The 14,525-nt window shown below is 36.2% G+C and overlaps 1 protein-coding gene across 3 annotated transcripts in view; it reads right to left on the reverse strand.

The window, feature by feature from the left end:
- Nucleotides 1-4,924: 4,924 nt before the first annotated feature.
- LOC139121894 (uncharacterized) overlaps nt 4,925-14,525 on the reverse strand; it is a 37,207-nt gene continuing 27,606 nt past the window's right edge. For 2 of the 3 annotated variants that reach the window (XM_070687184.1, XM_070687183.1), the window contains exons 2-4: nt 9,135-9,203; nt 7,912-8,112; nt 4,925-6,037 (exon numbers count right to left, since the gene is read on the reverse strand). In XM_070687184.1, the coding sequence (XP_070543285.1) occupies nt 5,760-6,037; nt 7,912-8,112; nt 9,135-9,192 (537 nt within the window). In that variant the 5' untranslated portion in view covers nt 9,193-9,203 and the 3' untranslated portion in view covers nt 4,925-5,759. The remainder of the gene's footprint in view (nt 6,038-7,911; nt 8,113-9,134; nt 9,204-14,525) is intronic. The other variant, XM_070687185.1, reaches the window with a different exon arrangement.

Below are 14,525 nucleotides of genomic sequence, written 5' to 3' on the forward strand. Positions count from 1 at the left end.
TCATTAGTAGGACCCCTTGGTAGAAATATTATATTTTTGACATCAGCAGCGGCTAAAACTGTAGATTTGTTTGAAAACACTCAACCCCCCCCCCCCCCGAATGCTCAACTCCTGCACCGAAGTCGGCACTGAGTGCCCACGACTTATTACGTAACTTTCATTATCTACGTCTTCTATTGATACAATTGAATTTGCATGCGCTAAAATGCTTACGTAATACCCTTTCCGTAAAGTTGACCGTTACATGCAAATTTAATTGTCACTACTGTACATGTGTACCTTTGTATTATTACACCAAAACAATGATCAGTTGAAAGAACTTCTTTCCCATACACAGGTCTCCCTGTAATCTAAATCTAATATTTCTATGGTGGCCATTCACACGTTAGTGGAATGATATTACTGAGAAATATAAGCTCTTATTTTTATGTACAATATCTTTAATATTTATGAGATTTTGTTTTCACAAAACAAACTTAAATTTTGTTGGATGAAACTGTAATTATGAGGGACTAAACTGTCTAATTTTGACAGAACAACTTTACTTTTAGTGGGCACAACACTTATTACGAAAAAAACACCTCAATTCTGGTGGACGCAACTTAAATTTTGGTACACACAACCCTCTAATTTTTGAGGGTTCAACTCTGACATACTTTGCCTAATTTTATTTTCAAGGTAAGCATTTTTAATTCTTAAAAAAACTTCTATTCTTTTGTGAGTAAACTTTTAATATTTTGTAAAAATGTTATTCTTTACAATGATTAATGTTTAGTATTTAAAGTAATCTTTCCTTTGGCTATTTACAAGAATAAGCATTTATTTCTAAAGACTGGTCATTTAGTCCATAACGAGATTTTTTTGTTTTGTGAAGAGTAAACTTTTAATAGCTATATTAATAGCTGTGTGATTTATTCTGAACACATTCCTAATACTTTGAAAATATTGATTTCGGAGAAGAAAAAGTTAATTTCAAAAGCCAACTTTTTTTTTCCAAGACTAAAATTTCGACATTTTGCATGAATTTTTTTCTTCCCGAAATAAAATTTTCATAATTTGATGAAATGTTGGTTTTCGAGATAAAATATTACTCAGTTATCTAAAAAAATGTTTAAATTTCTTAAGGGGCTTCATTTTTTATAGGAACAATTTTCTTTTCTAAGTGAAAATTTCCTTTTACACTGGTAAATTGGAATAGGAAAAGTAACTATTAGTAAAAGGGTCGGTCAACATTGCAAAAAATAGAGATGTAATTAATTACTTTTCCTGTCTTTCGCAATGTTGACCAACCCATAAAATCCCTGATAAGTCCACTGATTAGCATAATTAGTTGTGTTGACTAATTAATTACAAGATGTGTATATGAGAGGTAACCGTCCTCGTAATGGGGTGTAAAATAAATAAAGAGTCAAGAGGCTAGGTTAGGTTATATAATCATTTATTTTATTTACTCCTATCAGTCAGAGCATGAAAAAGAGGAACTGAAAGAGAAAACTGTGAGAAAAACTCAATAATATTAATAATGTCTAGGCCACCTGTGGTGCTAATGTTTGTGGATCGGATGGTGTTGTTTTAACTACCTCTGATATACTCCTGCCAAAGGGAGTTGATTCCTCGATTACCGCCTAGCTGATAATTGCATCCACAATTCCTCTATCCACTGGTGGATAGAGTGACTGTATTGCACCTGACAGTGTAGTGTGGTATAGTATTTCCTCATAAAATGCAATTACATATAAAAAAAATTGTTGACCACATCGATTTTAGTGCACATCGATTTTACTGTTTTTCTTACCAGTTTTTCAATACACTAAAATGTATTTGGTTGCACTTTGTCGTGATTGAAATAGTTTGCTATGCATAATAATAATAGGTAGTTGCGCCCTCACACAAAAGTATTCTCCGTGAAACTAAATTGCGCCCTCAAGAACAGTAAAATTGACTGTTTACTTCGTTCTTTAACGTAGTTTTACGCAATAGAGTTCAGTTTTACCAAATACTCAAATGTAGAAAATGTATCTGAAAGGAATTAATTTTGTAATCTTCGGAAAATTTGTTCGCTCTATTTAAAACGTTTTATCCAATATATTACAATTTGCTGCTATGAGAAAAAATCTGTTATCCATTGAGGAATTAATTTTATTCTGGGAAAATAAAACATTTCTTTAAAGAATTGCTACTCTAAAAACATAAAGGTTATACCATCCATTTAAGAAACACCTCGTGCTCAGAAAAAAATCTTAAAAGAGTTTCGATTGGGTACTCTTGAACAATTTTTACTTCTGTTTTACAAAATAAAAAATACTTTTGAGAAACAAATATTTTGTTTAAAGTTAAAGTTAAGGGTATTTCATTAAAAGTTAAAGTTTATTTTGTTTAAAGTAAAAGTTTGGTCTTGTTAAAAGTTTTTAAAAACAGCTTACCCTAAAATATAGTTTCCCGTACAGAAGGAAAAGTTTGAGAAATACATTCTCTTACAAATATAAAAGATACTGTCAAGAAAAATAGGAGTTTATATTCTCAATAATAATGTTCCACGTGACGTTTAGGGCCACCGTAATATAAAGTGTATTGTGTCTCGGAAACTTCAAAGCGTTCTTCATACAATAGTGCTGCTGCCACGCTTTGATTTACAAATAGACCCTCGAGAAATTTCACCGTGTTCACTGGAAGATCTACGTGGTTCTGATATCACCGGCATTGTTATGTACAGTTTACAAATTATTTGAACCTATTTCTGTTTTCCTCATTTTTTGCTCTTTTCTTGGTAAAAAAGTATGCAACCATGTCCCCGTAGGTCGGTATATTTTAACCATATTACTGAATTCTGCACTGACTTGCCACATTTACGTTTTGCATTTATATTAATTCATTTACCATAGAAAGAGTTAATTTTGAATAGCATCATACAACCCAAATTTCCAGAATATAGTGCTCATAAACTAGGTACCCAGGGCTTGGGAGAAGCACAGAAAATTGAAAGTGTTATGCTCATGGAAACAACATTGCAGCGTGTCATATTACGCAGTTGCCTACTGCTGTGGTTGGTTGGGTTCTTCTGGCCACAACATCGCAAAACCATCTGACAGCATAACATATTTATGTGTTTAATAGTATAGGGTTATTCACAAAATACGGCCCTGTATGGACGAGGGCTCAGTGAGTCAGGTGAGCCTTCGGCTCGTCCAATACGTCACTCACTGAGCCGAGTCCATACAAGGCCGTATTTTGTGTATAACCCTATTATTATACACCTCGCTCCATTAATCGTTCGTATAAACTAATTCTATGGTAAAATTTGAGGGATGCGGCACGCGCGATATGAGTGAAACGCGCACGATTGTTGCGTTGGCACGATGCCAATTAATTTTCAGTGCAGTACAAGCAAACTTCCCTGAATGTTTTCAATTTAATTAGTTTTTTAAAATAAAAATCGATTGCATTTAGACTCAGTTTGTGTTTAGCGTGTTTTAAACCTTATACTACGAATACATTTTGGTGGAAGTTGTTATTATATCTATAACTCACCGTAAATAGTTTGTCTACATCCGATAATCGCTTGGTCAAAGGTCAAACAGGCGCGTCGCGCGGACTCCGCGTACTATACAAAATACCACAGTCGCTCGAGAGCTATTCAGCTCTGGGACTATTCGCCCATAGACGAGTGTACAGAAGCGAGAAACACCCCAAGTCTGGAAACAAATTGGCTATAAAAACCACGCCATGTCACATTCCGTGTCCGATTTCACTGTGAAAATTAGCAAGTTCATCTATCATGCAACCGTCGATCGTTCCCTATCATTCTAAAATTTCATACCTGATACTTTATCTGATTCAAAAACGCTCGTTTCATGTGATTTTCGGCCGAATTCGACGGACACCTCGCCAAAACCTGGGGGTGAGCAACATTCCGGTCACCTCTTGGGTACCTCCACTTTACTGACGTTGGCGCCGCCTATCCATGAGGGATGACTGGAATGTTGCTCACGCTTATGTTTTGGCCAGGTGTCTCTCGAACTCGGCCGAAAATCACAGGAAATGAGCATTTTGTAAGCAGATGAAGTATCAGGTATAAATTTTCGTGTGATTTTCGGCCGAGTTCAGAAGACACGTCGCCAAAACATAAGGCATGAACAGCCTTCAAGTCACCCCTCATGGGTACGCGGCGCGCGGCGCTAACGTCAGTAAAGTGGAGGTGCCCAACGTCCACTGTGAGGTGACCGGAATGTTGCTCACGCTTATGTTTTAGCGACGTGTCCGTCGAATTCGGCCGAAAATCACACGAAACGAGCGTTTGTGAAGCAAATCAAGTACCAGGTATGAATTTTGAGAATGACAGGGAACGGTCGACGGTTACATGATAGATGAACTTGCTACTTTTCACGGTAAAATCGAACGTCGAAGATGACATGGTGCATGGCACAATCCCTATACGAAATAGCCATTTCATTTCCAGACTTGGGTTGTTTCTCGCTTCTGTACACTCGTCTATGGGGCGAATAGTCCCAGAGCTGAATAGCTCTCGAGCGACTGTGAAAATACGGAAAGTTATTGGACGGTCAAACTCCCATAGGTTACGGCAGTAGGTGTATAATAATCATTTATAAGACTTACAATGTAAAACAAATCTTATGTATTTCCTATTTATCGTATTGCAATATTAGGTTAACATTAATCTTAAAAACAAAATCATTCATAATTTTCATTTACATTCCGTTGTGTTGATTTACATGAATCACATTTATTGCCCGGAATAGTTTTGTACACTGAATCTGTGCAGTTTTTTTACTAAGTGGTGGCAATATTTGAAATTCAGGTGATCCCCTCTGTGCTTGTCAAAAAAGCATACCCCCCACACCCTCCGGAGTTTTCGGGATCACGCCGGTCCACCCCTGGGGTGTAAAGGATGACAACAGGCCGAAAGTACTATGAACTAAGCCGCTACTTTATTACCAGTAAACTGAAGACTGGAACTTACGCAAGACTGACATATACACCTACAAGAATTAATTAATCAACTGATGATGATTTAGACAAATTACAACGTCATCGTTTAACATTTAATGTAGACACCACTGAGCTAAATTAATCAATACAAAGATACGCGGCCTATAGCAGTACAGAGTTGCCAATGGTGGTGAATTGGCCAATGGTGGTGAACTTTTATTCTACTTGAGTTCGCAAACTGTACGAAATTCTTACAGCATGTACAAAACAGTGGACATACTGTTGAGAAAAAAATTAACAAATGCACTTCATATTCTGATACATCCTGGAAAAGAAACAAATGTAAAACGTTCACACAAAATCAACATATCCGTAAATATCTTAGATTTTACGAATGTTGGTCCTGAGTTACCTGTCATATTACCCTGAATGGGGAGAGTTATTGTAAATCCACATTACAAGCATTCCAAGGCGATTACATAAAATTCAGAAAACATACTTTCAGGGTTGCTTCTCTTTCTGTAGGTAATTATGTTTGCATGTTATTTTAAGGGTCCACTTATTATTCCATTATCTGAAAATTACATCCTAACTAGTATTTTTTTAAACTACGAAATCGAATTAAAGTACAAGTACTGGGAAATCGTCTTCTTTTCACTAATCTACCGAAACCTTTGCACAAAGATAATTAATACATTTGAAATTTTGAATTTGATAAAAGTGAGCCAGGCAATACAACATTACTTTGTGTTTTGCTCATTCTACTTTCTAGGAGCGTGTGCTGAGTAATCCTGGGGTGTACTGTACAGTTTTTAAGGTGCCATTATCAGATACACCAAACTGAACTGCATCGTTAGAGCTAACAAGCCAAACTTAAGGGACACTCCACTGGATGTAGACCCATCGGAGTAACAGAGCTGACCGGAAATGTACTCGTCTGATGTAGGAATTATGTCGAGAAAATCCAGTATACTTCCTAGAAAGTCTGGTTCTCCTTCATAGGTACCAGACAAATCTTCACACGTATTCCCTTGGTCAGAGTCTTTTCGGACACATGTCCTGATGTACACTGTAACAGTCTGATTACCAACTGAAATCGAAATGAAGAAACAAGGTCACAGATAATGGTTACTTTTACAGGCATTAGTGCTTTGTGATTCTCCATGTTTGGTAAAGTCTGTCAATACAAGATTGATACGTCATTGTCAGACGTTATATGCTTACTTTACCCCAACATCTCTGCCTGATATATATTTAATAATTCAGTCTTCGGAGGACTTTGTATTATGCGCATGTGATGAAGGGCTTTGAAAAGAGCCCATGTATACAAACAATGACTTTTCCATCGAGAGAAAAAACTATTACATTGTACCATTGCAGGCTGTTTATACTCAGTATTGAATTTTTAGGACATCTATGAGATATCTTTATTGTTTAAAAGCTTTTCATTGACCTTGTCGATCATCGCCCTTGCACACTCTTGAGGTTCGCAAAACAGGACGAAGCTTTTAGATTTTGGATTAAATGTTTGGTAGATCGGTAAATAGGTCGAATCTTTTATCGTTACATACCATGGACGAGAGATGTCTGACCAAGTATTAAAATTTTTAAGTTGATCGCTTTCGTCATATTTGTCAAATTTACAGCCATGGCGTGGATACTATGTGCATTATGAATATTCTGTCATATGGAAGAGTAATGGGTTAAAATGAGGGATTGTTCGCTTGATGGGGGTCGAGAGTGTAGCAATTGCTGTAGAGAAGATTAGCATCGCGTTAGTGTTTACAGATCAGCTATCGGTAGCCTACAGATAGGAGCACATTGGATGAAGGGGAGAAGGGTTAGTAGGAAACTGAGTTGACTTGAGCCATCTCGAGTCAGACTCGTTATTTTTTTTTTTTTATTATTTTTTTTTATTAATCTCGAACCAACAGGTTGCCCCAATAACAGGTTCGTTTGAAAATAAAAATATAATACAAAAACGAAAAATATATAACAGTTACAACGTAAACAAACAGACAGGAGAATTCACATAAGAAATAACCAAAAAAACAGCAACACAGCGAAAGACACACAGAAAAACATCCAGATAAAAGTAATCATTCAGAAAAAAGGATCTTACATAATCCATGACGAAAATTACTTAAGTTATTAAAAATATCTAAATTTTGCTTGTTACAGATAGAATTAAAATATGTCTGAGATCGTGATAAAAATGAGTGTTTCAAGATATTCGTACGTGCTGACACTGGTCTAAAAAGAACAGCACGACGCAATGTAAAAGCAGGAACGTTAAAATGAATCTGTGCAAGGACATCTGGTACACTATAAACTGAGTGAAGTGTGATGACACGAAAGCTCTCATTTGAGAATTGTCAGCATAACTATCCATCTAACTTCAATTGAATTTCGGGTAAAACTTGACTTAGAAGATGTCTTTAAATGTGCATAATGTAATCATAAGTGAAACGTGGCACAAATTCGATTTCATATCTTAGAGGTGACCAGGAAATGGTTTACAATGCTAATATTGTCATTTACGTTTTTACCTGTTGACTTTTATAGATTTTACGACAATATATCATACATATTATGATGTGCCATGAGCATTTTACAGAACGAGTTCAGTAAAGACTGCGTCAAACACCTTTTGTAGTTTCGTTGTTATCTATACAATTCTGAAAGACAGAGTGTACAGAGTAAAAAGTTGATACGAAGTATAATTATTTTTTTGAAAATACAGAATGAAGTATTACGGCTCCGTAGAGACAATACTTTGACAAAGGTCCATGCAAAATCAAATCAAATGAAATCAAAATAAAATCTCTCTCTCTCTCTCTCTCTCTCTCTCTCTCTCTCTCTCTCTCTCTCTCTCTCTCTCTCTCTCTTGATTTTTTATTCGTAAATAGTTTTCACTGCATGAATGTGTTAGCTGTCTGTAACAATGTCGAATAACCAGCTCACCATTTTCAACGTCAGCTGTGAGATTTCCAGAAAAACTGACGCACTTAGCGACGAGATCATCTGTTGTTTTGCAGGATGTTATTGCTAGATCGGGATGATCTTCATTGTATTCCGATGGAAGGCAGGCTTCATTCTTCGAATCCGTAGGCGCGCCGTCGTGGCCAACGTACTTGCAAGATGGGCAGTCTACGTTTTCTGTTTCTGAAAGGGAAGTTGTACAAATGCTATGTCAATGGGATTGCATTAGAAGAGTATCGAAATGCTATAGTGTCAATTTGAATGATAGCAGAAACAACAAGATAATCATTCGATATCGGTTCTAATTACAGTTCTCCAAAGTACTCAAAGATTACGATTCCATTCACATAAGCTCCATCACCATGGCTTCGTGTACCCTTCCATATTTATATTTGCTATTTTTATCATGTCCAGAAGCTTGCAGGTATTTTGTCGTTGTTGCTATATGCGTGTACATAATGTGTTTTCAGGGTTGGATCACAGTTTCATACTTTTCACGCAAATTGTACGAATTCTACTTTACCAAACTACCAAAACATGGAAACATCTAAATTAATCACAGAGCAATGTGAATTATTAAAGAAACAAAAACAATGTTTTTGGATTTTACTTTTTCAATGTCGCATTATTGTTGCACGTCGAAGATCGTACTGGTTTCTCAAATTTTTACAACACTTGGCTTGTCTGCTACTTTTGTGAGATCATTTTGAAGTAAACGGCTAAAATGAAGTTTTCACCGTCTCGTCTTTGTGAAAATCGAACGTTCTTCCTCACATATACATGTGTAATACAAGGTGTAGCGGCCATATTAATCATCAAATATAAGTAATTTTGGAGCAATTTGTTTCTCTAATTCCAAACTTTGCAAAGTTTTCACCGATTTTATCTCTTATATGTCAAATAAATCGTCTGAGATTTTCACAAAAGAAAAGTGAGAGCAAAACATTAATGAACTTAGTCTTTCGAGACTCGTGTTACTTCAATGATAGGTTATATCTCCAATGCCATCTTTTCACCCGATTACAGACAGAAGCAAAACCTCCTTTCTGGCACTCGGAAAAATATGAAATATATATCGTAACTTATACCATTCAAAAACGGCATAAGCCCATAGTTGTATGATCAAGGACGGAAAACGGAATTACAAGCTGAATCAAAGAAAGAAATGATTATTGAGTGTTTTGACGTCACTGACTTGGACTTACCTGCATTACAGATACAAATAAACGTCATGACAAGGAAAGTACGGGCAAGGATCCCCATGGCTGTTTGGACTGAAAATGAGTGAAATTTACGAAAAGTTAAGTTTCTTAGATTGTAGTACCAAAATGGGAGGAGCTATTGCATCCTGGGATGACTTTCAATTTTGACAAGTCCTAGGCTCACTATATATCGCCAAGGAGAAGAGATGGTCACTCATATAATTTATGTCAGGATTCAGGAGATGTCAAAATGTTGTTTCATAATAACTCCATTGTGGACCTTGGTTTCCGATGCTATTAGATCTGATAATAGATTTCCCTTTTAAATTGCCTCAAAGGGAATACCTCTTATCCAAGGGGACACTTCAGACTCATGCAGACCCAAGCGTGTCGCTGAAGACAATTAAAGTCAATTTTGAGACTAATGAGAGCAAAAGAAACATGTGCAGTTTCTCACATTTTACAATGCCGATCGCGTGGCCCTAATTGTATTTTCCTACATGTTCTTGCATACAGTTAAGATGTCATGTCATACCCTGTTGTCATCACATGCAGTATTACACTAATTCTACATGTGCTTGATTATAGTACCTTAGAGTCCGGTAGAGATAACAACGGTAGCAGATAGCACATCGCTGCATGTCGTTCTAGGATGTAACAGATTGGTAACATCACAAAAAAAGGCACAAAAGCTTATCCTGACAGACTCACCATAATTAATGACACGCTAATTATAAAAATAAGCAAAATACTCAACAAACACAGACGCATTGTAGGTAAGGCATCTAAATATTATATTTATTCGCAAAGTGAGGATGAAATGCCATAATTGTTAAATTTTGGAGAAATTTTGGAGAAAATCATTTAACAGTCATCTGTTTTAGTCTTCATTGAAAGGTAGTGAATGTTTGGATCCGTTTTCATTGTTTTGTCACCTCTTATGTGAAGTGGTAGCGATATGACATAGCTGTACAATATTTACTGCAAGGTCCACTGTCCTGTTTTGCTACAGAAGCATATGTGAGAGTAATAGACATCAAATCAGATCCAATAATCATTATAATTCAAGGTTACTATGAAATTTGCCAGGTCCAAGGAATATATCGAAAATGACAAAGGCAATTCGGTAATCTTGAACCACGAAACAGTGGTGGTACCAGGTGTCCGTAATGGGTAAGCGTACCCTGCCAGCTAGCTGCACCCGTCAAGATTGACCCAAAGCGACAAATCCATTGTTATTTGGTGAATTCACCAAATTACTTCTATGAGTCAAAATTTTGTATGCTGTCACTCATCATTTGAGTAACAAACAGATCGTATTTTGATACATCTCCGTATCTACATAGAACTTCTTAGGGACTGGTCAGTTTCTTCGGCCTGGGGGGGGCGGCGCGGTGGATTATTTTTGCCGACTTCAAAAAGTGGCTGACCCCTCCCTATTCCAAATTTTGAAAACAGGGTGACCCCCCCTGCACGCGACAACTGTAATATGTAATAATATAATACTGTAATATATATATATATATATATATATATATATATATATATATGTGTGTGTTTAATGAAATTGTTGGCATGTCAGTTGTAAGATAGGAATTTCAAAGTACATTTTGAATGAGCTGTGAATGTATTTCACACTTTCTATGCTTAACCAGATGTCCTGAACTGTCCTGAACTGTTGTACAGAAATGGATGTCAATCATTAATATCAAACAAGAAAAAGCAGTAAATCAAAAACTTTGATGGGTGTTAAGACTTGCCAGCCATCCAATTAAATCTCCTGAGGAACCATAAAGAGGCATTTTATCCAAATCTGTGTGTGCAGAGTCTGAGATGACCTTTTCTCGTAACATTGATATTTGTGCATGTTGCTTTCTCATACTGAATTCTCATAGAGAGAACAGAAAAGTATCAGGAATTTGTCATGCTTTTCATATGAAATGCAGATTTCATAATAGTACACTTTCACCTAGCAAACATCAAGATATCTCGGGCATATATCTCTGATTTATTTAAGTATGGCGCCCGAAGGGCGTTGAGAAAAATATGAAACATTCTGATATCTCTGATATATATATGTCTTGTATAATTAAAGTAATGCACAGGAAAGGTGTGCTGAAAAATGTCTGATGTATTAAAGTAATGCGCTTGAAGAGCATGCTGAAAAATATTGCACATAGATATATCTCTCACATATGTATGCCTGATATGTTAAAGTTGGGGGTGCTGAAAAATATGTCTGATTATTAAAGTTACGCGCCCAAAGGGCGCGCCGAAAAATGCAACTGGATGAAATTTGTGGCTGACACGATGCATTTTAGGCAATGATGAGCCTGTGTCGAAATTTAAAAACACACTGACCCCTCCCCGCTATTGGGGCATTTCAAAAACATGGTGACCCCCCTATCACCAAAGTCAAAAACAGGGTGACCCCCCATGAATCCACCGCCCCCCCAGGCCGAAGAAAACTGACCAGTCCCTTAGGGACTGGTCAGTTTCTTCGGCCTCAGTTTCTTTGGCCGGGGGGGGGGGGGCGGTGGATTATTTTTTGCCGACGTCAAAAAGTGGCTGACCCCCCCTATTCCAAATTTTGAAAACAGGGTGACCCCCTATTCTAAATTTTGAAACAGGGTGAACCCCCCCCCTGCACGCGACAACTGTAATATGTAATAATTATAATAGTGTTATATATATATATATATATATATATATATATATATATATATATATATATATATATATATATATATATATATATTATATATATATATATATATATACCGGGGGTATATATATATATACCGGGGGTATATATATATATATATATATATATATATATATATATATATATATATATATATATATATATATATATATATATATATATATATATATATATATATATATATACCGGGGTATATAATATATACCGGGGGTATATATATATATACTTATATATATACTTAATATATATACTTAATATATATATATATATATATATATATATATATATATATATATATATATATATATATATATATATATATGTTACATACATTTATATTTCAACAGTCATTCTGTGTTTTAATGAAATTGTTGGCATGTCAGTTGTAAGATAGGAATTTCAAAGTGTCAATCTTAAAGTTTGAATACAGTACATTTTGAATGAGCTGTGAATGTATTTCACACTTTCTATGCTTAACCAGATGTCCTGAACTGTTGTACAGAAATGGATGTCAATCATTAATATCAAACAGGAAAAAGCAGTAAATCAAAAACTTTGACGGGTGTTAAGACTTGCCAGCCATCCAATTAAATCTCCTGAGGAACCATAGAGAGGCATTTTATCCAAATCTGATGTGTGCAGAGTCTGAGATGACCTTTTCTTGTAACATTGATATTTGTGCATGTTGCTTTCTCATACTGAATTCTCATTGAGAGAACAGAAAAGTATCAGGAATTTGTCATGCTTTTCATATGAAATGCAGATTTCATAATAGTACACTTTCACTTAGCAAACATCAAGATATCTCTGGCATATATCTCTGATTTATTAAAGTATGGCGCCCGAAGGGCGCGGAGAAAAATATGAAACATCCTGATATCTCTGATATATATGTCTTGTATAATTAAAGTAATGCACAGGAAGGGTGTGCTGAAAAATGTCTGATGTATTAAAGTAATGCGCTCGAAGAGCACGCTAAAAAATATTGAACATACATATATCTCTGATATATGTATGCCTGATATGTTAAAGTTGGGGGTGCTGAAAAATATGTCTGATTATTAAAGTTACGCGCCCGAAGGGCGCGCCGAAAAATGCAACTGGATGAAATTTGTGGCTGACACGATGCATTTTAGGCAATGATGAGCCTGTGTCGAAATTCAAAAACACACTGACCCCCCCTATTGGGCATTTCAAAAACATGGTGACCCCCCCTATCACCAAAGTCAAAAACAGGGTGACCCCCCCATGAATCCACCGCCCCCCCCAGGCCGAAGAAACTGACCAGTCCCTTAAATGATTTCACTAATCTACTTTCTGAGAATCCTTGCCTCACTAACTTTTGAGCTAATAGGCTGTGTCTAACTCGAAAGTCTTCGTATGAATTGCATACGCTACTGTATCTAAGGAGTTGTGAAATATACACACCATAAATGGAGATGATGGTATATGCTTGACAAAAAGGGAAAGTTTATGATTTCAAATTGAAATCGTCTATTTTGTCAAATAGCTTAGTATATAGTGTATTTTGTCTAATTTCAAAATACGTCCAGGTATGATGCCGAGTCCACACTTTCAGTTGTTTCTTTTATTTATTTTCTAAATCATCTGGGTAGACGTGGTGTAAATAATTGGATATACCAGGATTGTTTAAACTGATGAGATCATCAATATATCTGTGGGTGTTGTTAAATCGCTTAACAATCCTTTTACACCCAGATTTCTGAAGTGATTGCATGAACTCTGCTTCATACGAATACGAAAATAAGTCTGCAAGAAGTGGGGCGCAGTTTGTGCCCATGGGAATGCCTATGGTTTGCCTGAATGTCATGCCAGCAAACTTGATAAATATGTTGTCAATTAGGAAATATAGCATTTGAATCACTTCAACACCACTGTATTTGAGTTTGGCATCGCTGTTGTTTGTGAAATAGCCCAAGTTGCGCTTGATGGCAATGTATTCATATACCTACGACTACCATTCTTGTAAAAGAAGGCTTTCTTTACAAGAGGTGATAGCCTGTCTTTAAGTTTGTTATGTGGGATGGTTGTGTGCAACGTTGAAAAATCTAATGTGTGGATTGAATTGTACATGTTTTTGATAATTTGTAAAATATGTAACAATTCTTTGGAGTTCTTTAATATCCACATTTGGTTCATAAGGTTCATGAAAACCACGCCCTTCCCGGTAGATGGCGGAAAAGTTTGCCCAAATTCGAAACAGGTTTATGATACGGCAATCTGGGAAACCATCAACAATCGTTGTATGTTGGACAGACTTCCGAGGGAATCGTCAAAGACTTCAAGCCGCTCCTTCTTGGATCTAACGTTTGCTTATATTTTGTGGTCCATTTGTCGGACGGTAGTACTTGAAGTCTCCTGAATTTGTATCAAGTGTCAGGTAATGGCGCTACACTTTTAACAGAGTTCGTATACAATACAGGGTCAGCTGTGGGAGTAGACTTTTGTTCGGAAAACGACATTCTTAATAGGTAGATATCCATCAGACGACTGTTTTGTCAACTCCCCTCCAAGAAAGTGTCGCGAACTCACGATTCTAAAAACCCCGAAAATTAACAACTACGGTTGGAATAAAAGTTACTGAAACACAAAGGCATTTCGTCAGTGTGGTTGTAATTAGAAATATTACATCAAGCCAGGCGCTAGGC

This window comes from Ptychodera flava, chromosome 21 (assembly GCF_041260155.1).
Source record: "Ptychodera flava strain L36383 chromosome 21, AS_Pfla_20210202, whole genome shotgun sequence".
NCBI classification, from domain to species: domain Eukaryota; kingdom Metazoa; phylum Hemichordata; class Enteropneusta; family Ptychoderidae; genus Ptychodera; species Ptychodera flava.